The 19,033-nt window shown below is 35.5% G+C and overlaps 1 protein-coding gene across 1 annotated transcript; it reads left to right on the top strand.

The window, feature by feature from the left end:
• The first annotated feature begins 208 nt into the window (after positions 1-208).
• On the top strand, positions 209-18,326 carry LOC113048647 (protein kinase C-binding protein NELL2-like). Its single transcript, XM_026210508.1, has 14 exons — positions 209-546; positions 1,232-1,360; positions 7,409-7,559; positions 8,757-8,930; positions 9,032-9,128; positions 9,229-9,301; positions 9,380-9,462; positions 10,194-10,322; positions 11,302-11,404; positions 11,921-12,012; positions 12,834-12,936; positions 14,291-14,425; positions 17,149-17,274; positions 18,271-18,326. Exons 1-14 carry the CDS (start codon positions 495-497, stop codon positions 18,324-18,326), a joined length of 1,503 nt encoding a protein of 500 aa, XP_026066293.1. The 5' UTR covers positions 209-494.
• Positions 18,327-19,033: the final 707 nt, after the last annotated feature.

Here is a 19,033-nt window from a genome sequence, read left to right as displayed (position 1 = left end):
CCCATGTAGAAAAATTCATTAATGACAGGTTTTTAAGTATTTGAGCTTGTAAAAATGTTGACTTTTAATAAAAGCTATTATTGTGGTATTGTATGCGTAATGTGTGTATCTGCAAACTTTAAAATGTTATATGAATTTTTATAGGCTGAACCATGTGCATGACCAGCAGGTGGCAGGATTTATGAGCTGCAGGTGCGTGTGTTCAATCTCTCTCTCTCTCTCTCTCTCTGGTCGTGAGGGAGGACAGAGGCACCTGCATCTTTCCACTGACAGCTCATTCACAGAAGGACATTGCCTCCCCAGAAGCTGAATTTTCGCCTCATGGAGTTTTCATTCTTGCTTTATTTCCCCGTGTTTATTTGCTAAAGTTCTGGCGAAGTGTAATGAGGGTCTGAGGATGCGTTTATTGGAGATGCATCACTGAAGCCCATCTCGCTCAGTATCCAGCAGAACATCAGCATGATGGAATAGGCGTTTCTCTCCCCTCCTTCACAATGGGATTATTCAAACTTTATTTTGCGTTTTGCAATCTCGGACTTTTCTGTGGTAAGCTTGGTATTTGTCCGATGTTTTATCGCTAGTTAATTTAGGCAACAGGATGGGTGCTGCTATGAGATAGTTATTTTTTGCTTAGTGGATGGTCACACTAAATACTAACAGTGTTTGAGAAACCGAAATGTTGAGACATATGTAGCTACAGATATTTAAGCATTCTGTATAAATGTGTTCTAACTTATTTAAAATGGGTATAGCAAATAATAAACATTTAAAAGAATAATAATGCAACTGTGAAATACCTGTAAACTGTAAATTAGCTTACCATAAAAAAAAAAAAAGTTATGCATGTAATACTGTAAAATACTGTTTTTTTGGGGGGGTATTATTTAATTTATTCAAGGCTACATATTTTAATATATGTAAAAATATTAAATGTGTATTAAATTTAGATTTTCTGTGAGTAGAACTGAGCATTTGTTTATTATGCTCAGTGTTAATTAACTTGAATATATATATATATATATATATATATATATATATATATATATATATATAATGAGGTCTTCTATTTTACCAGATGTATTATTATGGTGGTCATCTGTATATGTAATGATACTATTTTTTTTTTAAGTTTTATTTTCTATACACAACATTATCACTAAACACTATTATTATATTAATTGCTTTTATTCAATTCTGTTTGTAAGTGATTCCTTATGTTTATGTTCCTTAGTTTCAGGTTTTGGGGTTGATCCAGCATTACATGTGGATATCTTCGAGGAGTTTGATAATGTGAAGACAAGTGATGGAGTTTCCCAGGTCCAGGGGTTCCACAATGAGACCAGAGCGTATCTGTTTGAAGGTGCGTATAACTGGTATTTAACAAGTCAATCGAACTGGCATGTTATTCTTTGCTTTGGTTTTAGTATCAGAGTGTAACTGACATAACAGCAGCTTTCACAGTGAGCTTCATCAATTTAGAGGAATTGGAATCTATTGTCAACATCTGGTGAGAGGAAACAGCCAAGCAGACAGCTGGTTTAGAACGGCATAATTCCAGATCCCACTTAATCTCTCATGAAAAATGGATCAACCCAACAGTGAAGCATCAATCCCAGGAGTAAACAGGCTCCTGTGTTGAGCAGAAAGTTCTTGCCCATTTAAAGAATTGTCATCCCATTCAGGAGATGTGGTTAATGAGGACGGCGAGTAGAGAAGGGAATAACATCTGGCTCCACTGCTCACTCTGAATGCCAGGATGATGCTGTTTATGGCTCTAGAGTTACAGTATGATAAATAGAACCAGTTACCAAAGAAGTCGGTTTCTAGGGCTCTTAAAATTAAGTTTTCCATGTCATTGACTGCTGCCCTTTCCAGTCTTGCGTACTCTTTTCTTCTCTTTTCTACTGTGCTCTTTCTATAACTATGATGAATAGATAAGTTACCAACCAAAGTATTCAGCTAGGTTTTGAAAACAGATATGTGAATGTTCTATTTGTTTATTCTCTATTAAATCGTTATTCTATTTCCGATCTACTGTATTTTATTTATTTATTGTCTATTCCTTGCTTTGTTCTGTTCTGTCCTTGTCTTCTCTTGCATTATCATATTATAGTCTTTGTTTATTCAATTACATTTCAGATCTAATATATTCTGTTTTATTGAATGTCTGGTCTACTGTATTATTTTCCATTTAGTTTCATTCTATTCTTTGCCTGTTCTATTATACATAATCTTATGTGTATTCTGTCTCCTTTATTTTATTCATATCTGCTGTATTTAATTTTTTATGCTCTATTTGTGTAGTTTAATTTATTTGGTTCTGTGTCTGCTCTTCTATTCTATTCTATTCTATTCTCCTTTTTTTGCACTATTCTGCTATTTCTGTCCTTTGTTCTTTTCTATTCTATTCCACTGTTTATTTGGAGGGCTGTTTTAGCAGACCTTCCTATAGCATCGGTGTCCCTCTGGTGATTTATAGCTGGTTGTTTATTCAGATTGATATCCCGCTTTGAGCAGTTTGGGGTTAAGTGTCTTGCTCAAGGGCAAAATGGTGATGGCCATTCTCTGCTTTCTGGCTCAACCACTCTTAAACACCTTAGGACAAACCACCAACCTTTTAGTTACTAAAAGGGTAAAACGCTATGCTGTCACCACTCCCGTGACCTACGATGATGACAGATTTTTATGCATGCAGTAATGTTCTAAGTTTGCAATTAGCCAGCATCTGTGTCATCACTTCTGTTCCGCACTGCAGTATGAATGGTGTATGAGATGTTGCTGCTCAGGGGAATGTATTCATATTGTATACGTTGTGCATGTGCAACTGTACACCCATAAATACACACACAAACATTGCATTAGACAGACTTAGGATGCATGCATATTTGGTAGAAAAAAAGTCTGACATTCTGGGATAAGCAGAAGCATTTGATATGAGTGGAGGCAATAGTCTTGTTCTAATTTGGGAAGATGGCACCTCAACAGTATTGATTGGCACTCCAGTAAATGCCAGTGGGATTGTGGAATTGGGATCTAAGAGACAGGCTTCAAGACAAGGTCATAAATGTGCAGAATGCAGATGAGAGACCTATCAATGTCCATTAATGACATCCATGCTGTGCTGTTTATACAGGAGAAGAAAGAAGAAAATAGAAGAGGGGAGGAGGAGGAGGAGATATTAAAGATAATTCAAGGATAAACACATTATAATGTCCCTGTAGACAGATATTGTTGTATTGAGTAGGTGCAAGTGGGTGGTATGAACAAAATCTTGTATCATGGTATGAGTAATTTTCTATCACAGTTATATATTTGTCACAGTACGCTCACAGAAAAAAGCTGTACCACAAAAGGCACTGATTTGTACTTGTAAAGTAATAAAATGGTACTAATATGTACTGTACAATTAACTGGTAAATTAGGTACAAAAATGTACATTTTCATCTTTTGTACTTTAAGGGAACATTTCAAAGAAAGCTTTGCCCCTTTTAACTGAGAGTGTAGTTATATATGTTGGAAAATAGTATATGTATTACATAAAAAATAAAATCTTGGAGAATGGATTGAAAGGTATAGACCCAAAATGAAAAATCTGTCGGTATTTACTCATTGAATGCAAAACATGAATTTTGAAATATTCTGTATACTATATTCAATATGATGAAAGCGAATGAGAAATGAGGCTGTCAAGCTCCAAAATGTCAAATTAAGCTCCAAAAATAATCATAAAATTGGTCCATATGTCTTGTAGAAGTCAGTTGATGGCAAAGACAGAAAAATGGCAATAACTGAGTAGATTCTTTTTAATGAATCTGTTGATTCAGTTCACAAATCCTGAATGATTCATTCATGAATTAAACTAACCAGCTGACTGAATCAGTTACTGGATGGGAAGATTATCAGTGAATAATGACTTAAATGTTGGTCATATGAGACATTTGGACCACTATTAATATGTTAATGTGATTTTACATTAAAAATGTCACCTTTTATGTTTGGAATGACATGAGACTGAGTTCATAATGACAGAACTTACATTTTTGGATTAACTATCCCTTTAAAAACTTTATTAAGCTTACTTTGTTATTTCTATTTCTATACTATTTCAAACAAAAATTATCTTATGGACACAAACACAAACTGATCCTATAGTTGAATCTATACCCTTGAACTGTTGTAACTTCATGTTAAACATCAGAATGCGTAAAATACATCTGCAAGTCTGAGTGTAGCTGTGTTTCATTAAATAACTTGTCCTGACTGAATGAATTAATGAGTCAATGGATGGAGCAGTGCGGAAGCAATCAATAAAAGAAAGAAGTTTGGCTCAGTTGTACCTCTTCTGTCAGACCTGTGCTTGCTGGATCTTTTAAGTGCCAGGTTCAGATTCCTGCTCATTCATGCGCTATTTGAGCATGCAGCAGCCAAGAGGGACATCTGCTAAGTGCACTGATGCAGTCTGGACCAGACAAATACTATATTTCACTTGTATCACTCATCCTGCATTCCCCAGCTGAGATTCCATGTCTCGACTTTGTGTCTGCAGCAGGTCGATGAGATATTTCGCAGGGACTTAAATGAATACTTCACCCTCATGTTATTTCAAACCTAACTTTTTTTCTTATGTAGTACGCAAATTGAGATGCTTATCAAATTAAAATGGCACAAGTGTGAGTAAATTAATTTTCATTTTTGTGAAAACTATTCCCTTAATACATGCATCTGTGGCATTTCAACAAACCAAACCACTGCTTTGAGTCACAGAATAATAGACCTCTGTCTTCTGATTAATGCAATGTTAACTTGAGGAGAGTAGCTTGCTTGTTTTGTCATTATAACAGGCCTTGAATAATTCATCAGTTGTAAATTATTTATTTATTGCATTGACTTAAAAAAAGAAAACTTAAGATACGTTGGACACACTTTTAAGTGCTTGCATCATAAGTAGCCTGACTTGTGATCAATTTAAGCGCTTTTTACATGTAATTGATCATATTATTGGTGGCACGGATACTCAGCATCATTAGGAAAACTCACCAGCAATCTTCTTAAAGGTTTTTTATTTCAATTCTGCCAGAATGGTGTCACCCGAGTTACATAATTTGCATCACAGTGTGTTTCTTGCTCCCAGGAGCCCGTTTCTCATTTATCAGTATTGAAGTTATTGGTTCTCTTGAGGCGTAGCAGGGCTGTGGTGGTTGATCATTTAGAGAGATTGATTACAGATTCAGAATATTTTTGTGCTCAGTGGTGACTGTGTACTCATGGCCTGGAATTTAGATAGTCTAATGTTCCTTAAATGAGATAACTAGAACTAGATAAACTAGAATCTTTAATGTTTATTTAAAAACTGACTGATAGATAAAATAATATTTTTTGTTATTAAATGTATTTGATATGCATTTTTTAAAATGTTTTAATTTATTATTTATATTTATATTTAAATATTTAGCTCACTAACTTTATTTATTAAAATTCAATATTTTGCTGACTTTGTACAAATTTTTACAGATTTGTAACAGATTTGTTTTTATTTAATTAATTATTTATATTTATTTATAATATTTAGCTCCTTTATATATTTAAAAATTTGTACAGATTTTATATTCATATTTTGCTAACTGTCTGCACAGATTTGCAACATTTATTTGTGTAATGTTTTGCTGACTAGTCTATCTGTACAGATTTGTAGCCATTTATTTAATTATATATATATATATATATATATATATATATATATATATATATATATATATATATATATAATTTGATAACTCTCTGCACATTTTTATTTATTTATTTAGAGCTAACTCTTTATCTGTACAGATTTGTAATTATTATTATTATTTATTTAATTATTTAATTATTTTTAAATATATTTATTTAGAGAGTCATTACTGGTAATCTGCATAATTTCCTTCCAGAAAGCCATCAACGATTTCCAGCTGCTCTCTGACCCTTAAATGCTGCAATCAAACGACTTGCCTTTGATTTACAGCACTTTATTACAACCCTCAATGATGAGTGGGATAGAAGAATAGTGCATCTGAGACGAAGTGTCGATCCAAGGGCAATCAATTCAGAGAGGTTTCCAAAATAAAGGTGTTTGTTTTCCTAGCCCTTCCCCAGAGGACTTTAATTTGATACTTGTGAACTGTCCTAGAATCCATTAGATCAGCTGCGGTGTCCTCTGTGGATTGTTGAGGTTACCAGGTTAGCTTCAGCTCACTGTCGTACAGTGTATTTGATTAATGAAGGTTCTGAAACTCCGCCTCATTCCTGGTGTACAATAGGCTCATGGCTGGGGCTTACAGCTCCCCTGAGCTTTACTTGACAATAGCTAACAGTTGGCCTTTATGTGTGATCGAGTGTGTGTGGGTTGCATGTTTAGTTTTTTTTCCCTGTGAGAGGATCAGACCCAGACATTTTTTATATTTTGACAGGACTGATTTAAACATTCATCCCTGAGGAGACAGTCAACTTCCTGTCTCCTTCTCATCCAACTCATCAGCTTTCCCAATGTGTTTCCTTTCTTTCTGCTTTTTCTATTTCCATTCCATTGCAACTCTCATCGGTGTTAGAACATGACCTGCAAGTCATCTTTAATGAAAAGATGATGCAAATCATCTTTTCCTTAAAATTGTCCTTTGTATGCTCCAAGTATAGCTTTATTACCTTGAGAAAGTTATCTTCTAGAATTCCCATTCATCTCAATGGTTGTTGCTCAGCGACCACCAACTTTGGCCTTTAGTTCTTGAACTGGTAAATATACAGTATATATTCTTTTCATTGTCCTAAACCCGTAGCAACAATGCTGGTCTGTGATGTCACAAGGCAGCAATTAATATATGTAATTATATAAAATATATGTTATTTATATCTTGTTTTAGCACAAAATGACATTAATGGCAATAAATGCTGTTTGAGATGGCAAAGTTGTTTTTACCTGCTGGCACTAACCGGACTATACTAACCAACCAAACTTTAACCTCTTGGTATTTATCATGCTCACTTATTCCGTTTAGTTCAGTGTTCACACTGGCTCCAGAGTGGATATTTTAACTTAAATATCACCAGTTGGCCTCATTGGCTTAAAACACCCATCTTAGTTCCATAGCTACATCATGGTCAGGAAACTAAAGGCTGTTTCTGCCTCTAAGCCACTTTGCTTGATACCAGTAGCCTAAATGTTTAACAAATTCAATTACATGCTGATGGTTGTGTTGAATACGTACTGTAGCTTGGCCACACAGAGTTGAATGGATCAAACACATCTGTGTGACCTGTTCTGGGATCTATAATATATAAAGCATGTAATATATTCTTTAATATATAATGCATGTAAATTGATTCAAGTTGAATGAGAAATTAATGTCTCCTTCACTGATTTTGTCACTCTCTCCATCAGGCACATTAAGGAATGCAAGAGTGTCCCTCAAGGCAGCAGAGAGAATTCTTCAGAAGCTGAGAGGAAGAACTGAGTTCACTCTTCTATTGACCCTTAAACAGGAGAAGTTCAGCTCCGGAGTGCTGCTGTCTATCCACTATGGAGATCAGAGGTGTCTTATCTATCTCTATCTGTCTGTCTGTCTGTCCATCCATCCCTCCATCTTTCAATCAGTCTGCCTGGCTGTCTGTCTCTCCATCCATTCCATCTCTCTCTCTCTCTCTCTCTCTCTCTCTCTCTCTCTCTCCCTTCCTCTATCTATCTATCTATCTATCTATCTATCTATCTATCTATCTATCTGTCTATCTATCTGTCTGTCTGTCTGTCTGTCTGTCTGTCTGTCTGTCTGTCTGTACCTCTGTCTGTACGTCTGTCTGTCTGTACATCTGTACGTCTGTCTGTCTGTCTGTCTGTACGTTTGTACGTCTGTCTGTACATCTGTACATCTGTCTGTCTGTCTGTACGTCTGTCTGTCCATCTATCTGTCTGTACGTCTGTCCATCTGTCCATCTATTCCTTCTGTTGGTTGATCAGTCTGTCTTTCTGTCCACCATCCATCCATCCATCCATCCATCCACCTCTCTTTCCATCCCTCCTTCCTTCATTCCTTCCTTCCTTCCTTCCTTCCATCCATCATCCATCCATCCATCCGTCATCCCCTCTTTCCATCCCTCCTTCCTTCCATCCATCTGTCCACCCCTCTTTCCCTCCCTCTTTCCTTCCTTCCATCCATACCTCCATCATCCCTGCATCCCTCCATCCATCTCTCCCTCCCTCCCCCCTCACTCCCTCCCTCCATTGATCCATCCCTCTGCTTGTCTATCTATTTGGCTGTTTGTGCTTTCATTCTTCCGGTAGGCTTTTGCTCCTGTAAAACCTTTGTCCTTTTTTTTCTGTTTTGATTTACTGTTCCTCAGAGGAACACATAATCTGTTTTCATGATGGGATGTCTGTAACACTTCTGATTGGGGTGTCCACTGACATTTCTTAAACACACACAGTATTGATTTTACCACATCTCTAAGGTCAGCACTCAGAGTCCAGGCCAAGAGATTCACGGATCACTGCTCCTCTTCACATTCATTCAAAACTATACATTCCCTTGGGCAGCATTATTCCCTGCGGCTTTGCCACATTCCAGAATTTAATAATGACTTCTTGGCAGCTTAACCTGCTGAAGTCTTGTGCATGGGAACATTAGGGCTAACAGAAATCATTTTGGCAGCAGTTATTTCCTGGAGTTCTTAGATTTTAAGCTTGATTATGACTTTTCACAAGGGTAAATCTGTTTTCTTGGCTTCCTCCTCAGGTTTCTGGAGGTAGAGAGCAGCGGTCTGCGTAATGAGATCCGTCTCTTCTTCCAAACCTCAGACCAGCGGCAGCAGAGAGAGGTCTTCCCCTATGGTCTAGCAGATGGACACTGGCACAAAGTCTCCCTGGCATTCAGCGCCACCCAAGTGGTGCTCCATATTGACTGCAACAGGTGAATGGCTTGAGAACCACCAGAGATAGATTTGAATGCCTTGTAGTAGTCCTTATTATTGGCCACTCATGTGTTGCTTTTTATTTTGGCTTGCTTTTCAGAATTTACGAAAGGATTGTGGAGATGCCATCTATGGACTTTCCCAGAGGAACAAACATCTGGCTTGGTCAAAGAAACGACGCCCATGGGTTTTTCAGGGTACAACATAATCTTGTACATTGAAAACAGACCATAGAATATGTAATACTGTTCATTTATCTTGTCTACATCTCTAACTTTCTTTCTGTCTTTCTCTCAGGGAGTGATGCAAGATGTTCAGTTGGTAGTCGTACCCCATGGATACATCATCCAGTGTCCAGATCTCAACCGTAGTAAGTGCATACTCTCAGAAAAAAAATAACTATTCACTTTGTTTACTTGCTGGTTATGCACTCCCTCCACTTTTGCAGCTTGTCCCACTTGTAATGATTTCCATGGGCTGGTTCAGAAGATCATGGAACTTCAAGATATTTTGGCTAAAACATCAAGCAAGGTACTGTAAGCTTTTAAAAAATGTACTCTTTTAAAATCTTTAACTTGATTTTGCTGCTTGCTCAATTTTTATTATTCTGTACTAATGCAAAACAGTTGTTCTTTTTTGTCACAGTTACCTTGATTTCATTCTGTGCAATGAATTTAAATTTGTAATATAGAAGTTTATTTAATCAATTTGCATTGGGGCTACATGAATAATAAATAAATCATTTGAGCAGGAAAATTCCAGTTTTCAGCATGAATTGTATGGGACTGGATTAGAAGTGTATATGTTAAAATTAAGTGTTATTTTTTAGTTTTTGAGCAAAATGACAAAAGAGTTTAAATGACTTTAAATGAGGGCTATTATGTCAATTCTATTTCACTACTAGTACTTATACTACAACTTCTTGAAAAATTTACATTTAATTCAGTGTGTTTCATTATATTTAATTCTAAAATGTAAAATTGTTTTTGTTTAATCTGTCTCATTTTATTGGTGCTTACTCGATTCTCTTTCCACTATGCAATGTTTATAGTACTGGTTTGAATGTCACTAGTTTTATGTGCTATATAGTCTGTTTATAGTGAACACCACCAAAGCTGCCTTTATCATAAATCTCTTATTTCCCTCTCCTTCTTAAATATTTTTTTTTTTGCTTGCTTGTCATTTTTTTTTATCGCCTCCCTCTATTGATTCATCATTCAGTCTCACCCTCTCTTCTTTCTCATGTCTTCATTGTCCTGTAGTTGGCACTTGCCGAAGAGAAGATGAAGTACTTGGATGGCTGTTACTGTGAGAGGACATGCACCCTAAATCGAGAGATATACAGGGACGATGATGCTTGGATAGATGGATGCAGAAACTGTACATGCTCAGTAAGTTCATGCATTGCCTGGATGGGGTGAATTAGGAATTTAAACAACAGATGGCTCTCCAAATTACAAACACAAGAACCGTTCACAATGAAAGCAATTTTCAGTGACAAAGCAACTGGAAGTCATTCCTTTTATTAATAGCTGCGACGACATGAGTGACAGTACAAATTATGCAAATTAGTAGTGATGTGATCTGACTACTTCTGCTGTTACTACTGTGGGAGCTTGTTTCCACAATATCCTACAGAGCCTCTAAGAGGCCAATGCCTTTGCATTCTCTTACAAAAGTATTGCATTTCCTCAAGAAACTTTGTTTTCATATGCAAAACATTTGTAATTCTCACAAAACTATTACATTCTCTTGACAAACATTTGCATTCTCTTGACAAACATTTGCATTCTCCTGCTAAATGATTATGTCCCCTCAAAAAACTTTGCATTCTCTCACAAAACAATTCATTACCAATTCCTTCCCATTAGCAGCTCTATGATATCCAAACGCATTATACATTCACTAGATATGTTAAGATCAGTTTTCATGTATGAGAATCATAAGATTTCAGTTCATACTTTAATGTTTATTTTTTATAATTATATGCATATATCAATATAGATATATTAATATCTATATGTATTAATCATATTTATTTACAGTATCAAGTTTATCAGTGTTTATTTAAAAAAAAAATCTTTATTTTTCTTACACCATTGGCTTTTTCGTAAATATTTTTTACTAGAAAACTAGACAAAAAATACTAAATATGTATCAATAAACAGTACAGGAAATTGGCAAGCCAAACTGTCAAGATTAGTTGCTTCATACCTTAGTATTTGTTGAGCTTTGTTTTAGTTTAGTTTAGGATTTTGAAGACTTAGCTTTGTGATTTGCCATCAGCATTCTGTCAGTTTATGTTGCAGAATCGTGTGATTATGAAGCTCTTTTACTGATGATGATAGTGTGTGTGTTTTCCACCTACAGAATGGCACAGTGGAGTGCGAGAGTATTTTCTGCCCACCACCTCAGTGTCCCCCTGATACAGCTCCTATCTACATGCCTGGAGCTTGCTGTAAAGAATGCCAGCGTGAGTGTACACACAAACACACACAAACAAAATTGAGGCCATGCGTCTATAAAGGTGCATATTTCTCTTCTCTGTCCCTTTGTTTCATGTTTGCTCCTTTATATCTCCATCATCTCTCTTTGCTATCTTTCTTTCCACCAAAATCGTTTATATAATCAAGCTGCGGTCTTGATAACAAAGTGACCACATCCCTGTGTTGCTAGGATACCGCTGCCACAAATGCGAATGTCAACACACACAACACATTCACACGTTTTCGCTGGTATCATTAATAATTCAAAACCAGTGTGCGGTGTGTAGTGTTTGAGTGAGCGGAGCTAATGTGCAGAAGCTAATAGCAGTTTGACTGATAACCAGGGCTTTATTTAACACTGTGCTCTGCTAGGCTTAATCTAACATGCTTGTCTGATCGATGCTTTACATTCTAAAGCACTTTGTTTTGGCTCTTTCCTCTTAATTTCTTGTCTGGATCTTATTTTTGCTCTTTTCTTCTCTGTATATCTTTTTCTGCTTTAGCCGTGTGTCTGTTCAGAGGAAGAGTTTACGTGGAAGGTGATCGCAAGAGCGTACATGACTCTAAGGGAAACTGTCTGCTGTTTGAATGCAGGGTAAGAATTAGTGGAACTGCAGGCCAGTGATCTGAAATTTTCAACAGACCCAGACAAATCAGACTTATTCCATAATTTTTTTTTTTAAAACAAAATTCCTAGTTCTCTTGCCTGGATATGCTAATTGGAATCCCATGAATAATCGGAATTCAGATTCTGCTGAAATCTGAATTCTGCTGTGAAGATTGTGCCTAGGCCTGGTTATGATTTGCAATCCCAAGCAGCATTTCAACCAGAATTTGAATTCTCCCTCGGCCTGGTTATGAATTTGAATTTCAGGCGGAATTTGAATTCTCTCTTGGCCTGGTTATGAATTTGAATTCCAAACAGCGGTTGAATTTAAATTCTGTCTGTGCCTGGTCATGAATTTGAATTCCAAGCAGCATTGGAATTCAATATCTGTCTGTTCCTGGTTATGAATTAGAATCTCAGGCAGAATATTAAATCCGTCTCAGCCTGGTTATGGATTCAGGCAAAATTCCAGGCAAAATTCAAATGTAAAATTTGTATAAACCTGGTTATAAATTGGATTACCTGGAGAATTAGAATTCTGACTGAGCTTTTCTATAAATTTGAAATCCAAGCAACATTTGATTTTGAAAATTTGAAAATCAAGCTGGTCATTAACTGGTTTATCCAAATGTTCCAAAAGCCATCTAGACTATCATGGAAGTTGGTATGTTGATTGAACCATCTTAGTCCAGCTTAAAAGCAGCTACCATGTTTCAAAACTAGCATCTAGCATTAGAAGTTGGATTTTCCCAGTTTTCAGTTTTATTTGCAGGATAAATTGAATAAAAACGTTGTTTGTGTGTTTGCAGGATCGAAGTATGCGTAGGGTTGAGATCACTTCTTGTCCAGAGCTAAACTGCCCGGAGTCAGAGCAGATCACACTCACAGACCGCTGCTGTAAAGTGTGCAGAGGTGGGACACACTAACACACGCAGGAACAACACACACCCTCCACGCTCAACTGATTGGATTCATATTAAGGGCAGCCACCTTTGACCAGTGCACACACAAACTAGATTTGTGCTCAATAACAAGCCTTGACTGTGCATGACACCACTCATCTATTTTTGCAGTCTTCACACATATAATTGCACACACATGACACCTAGTTTAACAGTGACTTTAAAGGGCAGCATATTCTCAACTTTTCAACACCTTTCATAGTTCACAGAGCATGTTTTCTACAAAAAAATGTCTGACATGTTTGTGTTTTATGTGGCTTGAGAAAGTGAAAGAGCTATGCCAAGTCTTAGCGGTCAGACTGAGACATATTTCCAGAAATGCAATTTGAATAAGATTTCAAACCACATATGAATGTAGTTCCAAACAGATTTGTACAATTTGAATTTCATGTGATTTTTTTTTTTTTTTGCTGTTCCTATGCTAAATATGATCGAATTCCAGTCGGATTTGCACAAAAATTGGATTTAGACTGACAATCTGAACAAGGCTTAACACCTCTGAACTGTTTTGTAAAATTGTTTTGTTAGGGTTGCTTTTTGTTTAGTTTTTGCTTTTTGTGTTTAATTTTAATTGTTTAATTGTGTAATTTATATGAATATATCAGTGAATGTACATCTTTTTTTTATTACTTCACTATCTATTTTTAAAGGGTCCTGCTGTATGACAGGTTGCTAAAACGACAAACAGACCATTTATTAATTTGAGATCATATAATCAAAATATACTACTCTTAATAATGATTTTTATCAAATGTTCAAGTTAGAATATCTAAATCCCTAAAAACAAGATCAGCTTATTTGTGCAAGCAACACTGTAAAAATCCTCATATTAATTTTGTTCACTTGTTTTAAGTATAAACAAGTTAACAAATAAGTCCAATAGTACAAAATACATTTATGTTTAATAAATAATTTCTGAAAACAAACCTTAATATCTTAAATGCAAAGTTGCATCTCAAGTAAACTGATTTTGTTTAATGGAGATTTGTTGAGACAAGTTAAAAAGACCAATTAAAAGCTCATTAAGAAGTCATTTATTAACAATTATAAAATAATTGGTAAAATGCTATTTAAAATTATTTTAGATAATTTAGTATATTGCCTGTCACACCACAGGATATGCAATATGCATATCTACTAAAATCTAATAGCCAGGTGTATGTGAACAAAAAAATCCTCCCAGTTGAATGTAAAGTGTGTATTAACCACAATACATAGGGTCAATTGTGTAAATATAATGCATAAATTATAAATATCAGATTATGCATTGCATAGCACTTCTAATCTATCTATCTCACTTTTAGGGCACGATTTTTGTGCTGAGGATCACAGCCGCAGTTGCGTGGAGAATTCGGACTGCATTAACCTAGAAGCAGGAGCTTTCTGCAGCTGTAAAGAAGGTTACCATGCACTCAGGGACGACAGCGCCTACTGCCAAGGTATTAAACTCCCAAAGATTGTTTCTTAACACTATACAAACAAATAAAACTCTAAATCCATCAAAACCGTCATAGCTGTTATTTGACCCCCCACAGATTTGCTTGCTAGTAATTTCTGTTTTGTATAAGCAAATAACGGCTTTCACAAATCACTAAATTGCCTGCAATCACAGATGGAGGAGTTGCCGACGAAAGCTGTTGACTGGTGATTACTTAGTGTCTCGCAGAATTAATATTTCAGCACCGCTATTATCCTTACAGCTGTAATTAATGCATTGTGAACCCTAGAGTTCATGCTGTGCGAGTGGGTGTACAGATGTGAAGGAGGGTTCCTGTGGCTCGCTGGCTTTTAATAGGATGTACCCTTGTCTTAACATACATGGAAGCCCAGCGAGAATGAGACGGATATCTCTTTTCACACATAAATCCAATGACTATTTATAGTTTTACCTTGGTGTTGCTTGAAAACATGCAAGAGATTTTCTTTTGGTTAGGTTTTTAAGTCCTGTTATAGGAATAATTCACCTGAAAATGTACTCACCCTTAGGCCATCCAAATGTAGATGAGTTTGTTTCCTCATCAGACCGGTTTTAAAGGAATGTAGCATCATATCACTTGCTCACCAATGGATCCTCTGCAGTGAATGGGTGCCGTCAGAATGAGAGTTTAAACAGCTGATAAAAACATCACAATAATCCACAAGTAATCCACACAACTTCAATCCATCAATTAACATGTTGTGAAGCAGAAAGTCTGTTATAAACAGTTTTGACTTCCCCTTTAGGATTTCAAGGAAGTTATTTGAAAGCAGTTTAATTGAAAACCTTAAGCTGTGAAAAATCTATTGAGATGACTGCACTTTTTGATGTGGAGGCGAATAGCTTACTTTGTCTTCATGTGACTTTCACCTTTATCATTGTGAGTCACAGTAGGATGCTTCCAGCATAGACAGTCAATAGACAATTTTGGGGGAAGTGACATTAGAAAAACTTTTGGTCACCAGAAATGCACAGAAAGCTTCTGTAAATGTCTGAGAGAATATACACAACACTGTTGTTACAGTAATGTGGCTCAAAGGCCAGCCTCAGTGTGACCTGCTGGGTCATAGTAGCACTCTTTATCAAGCACTGTTTGACTCGTTTAGCATTTGGAAATATGCTGATCTTGCCTGTTTTGATACCAGGTCAGGAAAGATCCACAGAAACAGGGAAAAACCTATTTATGTGTTTTTGCTTTCTGCTGCAGTTAATCAGTGGTTTATATTTGTCTCACACATTAAGCTGGGATAAAATAACGTTTTTTAACATCAGAATTACATAACTGACAATGGCCTCTATATGAAAGACTTTTTATCTTGTTAGTTTGTGGAACAATTCTGACTGTTGCAGTCTGTAGTTGGTAGCAGCCTCAGGCTTATAAATGATAACAGTGCTAGCACTGAAATAAACTTTAAATTATTAATTTGGGATTCATGTCTTCTAGAACAAAAGTGGCCAAAAAAGGCATTGCATTTTCAATTACAGAATAGAAGAGTGAATTTATTCTCCTAATTTTAAGTACTGAATTCTCCTTAGAAGACACATTGAGACAGATAAGACTTTAAACATATTCTCCCCACTATTCACTTTTAATCCAAACACACTGCTCTGATGGACTGATATTATGTTTTCACCATCTTAAAAAGAAAAATCGACTTTAACAGTCCATTGCTAAAGCTACTGGTGTGCAAAGGCTATTATTATAATTATTATTTCTCAAAAAAAAAAAAATGTAATGCCTCTCCATTAATAAGACTTGTTTTCAGAGAATATATTTTTATTTTATTTTATTTTACTTATTTTTTTAATTTGATTTGCCTGCAGCCAAAAATGGACCCTAGATGGGACAAGTTGGTTGATTGCTTGGATGAATGGGTGGATTTTTTATTTTAAGAATAATCTTAGAAAAAACTGATGATGAAAATGATATTTTCTATTAAAGAAAAAAAGAGACAATATGCTGATTAAGAGCATGAGTTTGTGCTTTAAACAGAGAAAAAATTGTGAGGAAGATTATATAAAGTGTTCTTGAGGAGAAGAGAGTGGGTGGACCGAAAGACAAGTGTGTGTCTATGAAAAGTATAAGAGAAAAAGCTGGAGGCTGAGAAAGTGAAGGGGGTGGAGGAAAGGGACAGAACGTGAAAGGTCTAGAAGTGTTCTGTGTTTTATTAATGCACTTTAAGGACTTGACTGAGTCACACATACTATGCATTATTTTCAAAAGATATTCAAACCACTTTCTCTTTATTATAGATGGATTTGTTTTCTTTCTATCATCAAGGCTGTTGAAGTTTCAGGTAGATTTACAAGAAGTTTAAAGCAGTGGTTTATTTACTTGTTTTCATGGAAGACAGGGGGTCAAATAAAATTTGAGGCGACAAATGTATAATATGGCATAATTTAATTATTTGTGCTTCCCTTTAAATATTCATCAAACAATTCAAACATGGTGTTGATGTTCCTGCTACATTACAGTCTTAACAGTTTCCTGCAGTAGTGTGAAGAGTAATGTTCTTTGTACAACAGAAGACTGGATCTTTCAGCACTCTAGACAAATGCTGCTAATTGATCGCAGCTGCAGTGTGAATGGTGGATTTTGGCATTGCTTCTTCCCAAATGTTTTGCAAACCGTGTTGTGTCCGGGTCATAGTACAGAGTGTGTCTTGTGTTCTGCTGTGCTTGCAGATATCGATGAGTGTGCAGAGGGGAAACACTACTGCAGGGAGAACACAATGTGTATGAACACACCCGGCTCCTTTATGTGTGTCTGCAACAGCGGCTATGTCCGCATTGATGATTACTCCTGCACAGGTGAGTACAGAAATCATTCAGATGGGCTTTTTCTCCATGGAATTATTAACTTGAATCTCTTAGATGAGATCCATGGCATAATGTGTCTGGAGTGTTTATAATTAGGTCATGGTTCCAGGCCATTAAAATATGATTAAAGAACCCATAAATTCATCTAATATGCCACATTTGGCACTCGTTCACTCATTTTTATTCACTCATTAAAGAAATATGAGCATTTGTTAAGGAGTAGATCGATTTTTAAAAATATTGTAAGTAAAATCATGGAAGAATCTTAATTAAGTGAATTAATATTTTATTAAATGGATGCAGCTACTATGTTTAATATTTTAATATAATAAATATTTTACTATGTAGTATTCCAAAAGTTTTTGAATAATTCATGCATATTTTAAAACTGTTTTTGAAAGTAGTCACTTAAATACATCAGGACTGTTTTTATTTGATAAAAAATACAGTAATATTGTAAACTATAATTACAATTACATTCTTATATATTTTTTTAGTTTTCTAGTTTTGAAACATAAATCTTTTTAATAAACTTTTGCTGTTATCTTTTCTCTCTTTTTTGTGCTTTTTTAATGTGAGTAAAAACTCAAATTTCATTTCATTTTCATTTAATTTAATTGATTTTAATATTTAAATAAATAAAATGGTTGATATATATATATATATATATATATATATATATATATATATATATATATATATATATATATACATATCAACATACAGAAAAAATATAGTTTTGTTTTTTTGTTTTGTTCTAATGATGTTTGTTTTATGCATCTTATCGAGCATTGTTTAACGTTGCTTTAATAGTGCATGCATTAGTGGAATAATGAGAATTAAACAGAGGGAGAAAGAAAAAAAGGGTTGAGAAAGTGAATTTGGGGGGGATAAAAGACAGCATATGTGAAATTTTTCACTGATGGAAAGTACAGATGGTTTGTGCTCCTGATCTTTAACTTAAAAAAAGCTATTAAATCTCTTCAGGAGTGCAGGATAAGGAAGCAAAACATGATGCAAGGGAACAACTATGCGATAAATGAGCCTTAGTCCTTCTGTGACCTACTTTAAAACTGAATTAATTACAATGAAGAGGCCAGGAATGTTTCTGTCTCAATAAATACACAAAAGCACAAAAAAACTGCACCTGGGCTGCAAGGTGCAATCATGGGCAACAACAGTTCAGCTTTTATTTTGGAAACTGTTCAAGGTTTCTTTCTGCTGATCATCTCAGAAAGTCATGTGTTTTCAAGGCCAGCTGCGTTGTTGTTATTTATTCTCATTATTTTTCATGTAGTCTGCATACCACAGACCTCGCTATCAAGTTCTGGTTAGATGACGACTTCTGTTCGTTATAATGCTGCATGTTGTTGTTTTGTAATGGAAAGAGCTGGACTGATGTACGAAGGCACAAGTGGAAAAGCTTTCTCTGAGCAAGCCTCTAATGACCTGGTAATGTGGTTGTGCTCAGCAGTTGATGAAAAAGCTTACAGAAATTGAACAGCATTGAGCCTCAAACTTATGTAGAGTTATGGAGTCAATTATTGTATGGTTAAATTTGCCTATCTAGAGCATTATTTGGATACTGATCCATAAATGGTGTTCACAATGGCTGAAACTCTATTAATGCTATTCTAGAATCAAAGAATTGTTGCAGAATCATATTTGGGTTGTCATTTTGAATTGATCCTCTGAATGTGTGTTGTCATCTCAAAATGTACAGGTGAGAGATTTATTTTTTAATTAATGT

The sequence above is a fragment of the Carassius auratus genome, chromosome 29, assembly GCF_003368295.1.
Source record: "Carassius auratus strain Wakin chromosome 29, ASM336829v1, whole genome shotgun sequence".
In the NCBI taxonomy this organism is placed as follows: Eukaryota; Metazoa; Chordata; class Actinopteri; order Cypriniformes; family Cyprinidae; genus Carassius; species Carassius auratus.
The sequence above is the reverse complement of the archived record's forward strand: the minus strand, read 5'-3'. Positions and strand labels throughout refer to the sequence as shown.

Bases quoted from the DNA above. Each gene is read 5' to 3' on its own strand.
- LOC113048647 (XM_026210508.1), top strand. From the start codon at position 495: ATGGGATTATTCAAACTTTATTTTGCGTTTTGCAATCTCGGACTTTTC. The intron at 7,560-8,756 runs GTGTCTTATCTA...CTTCCTCCTCAG, and splicing joins ATCCACTATGGAGATCAGAG to GTTTCTGGAGGTAGAGAGCA. The intron at 10,323-11,301 runs GTAAGTTCATGC...TTCCACCTACAG, and splicing joins GCAGAAACTGTACATGCTCA to AATGGCACAGTGGAGTGCGA.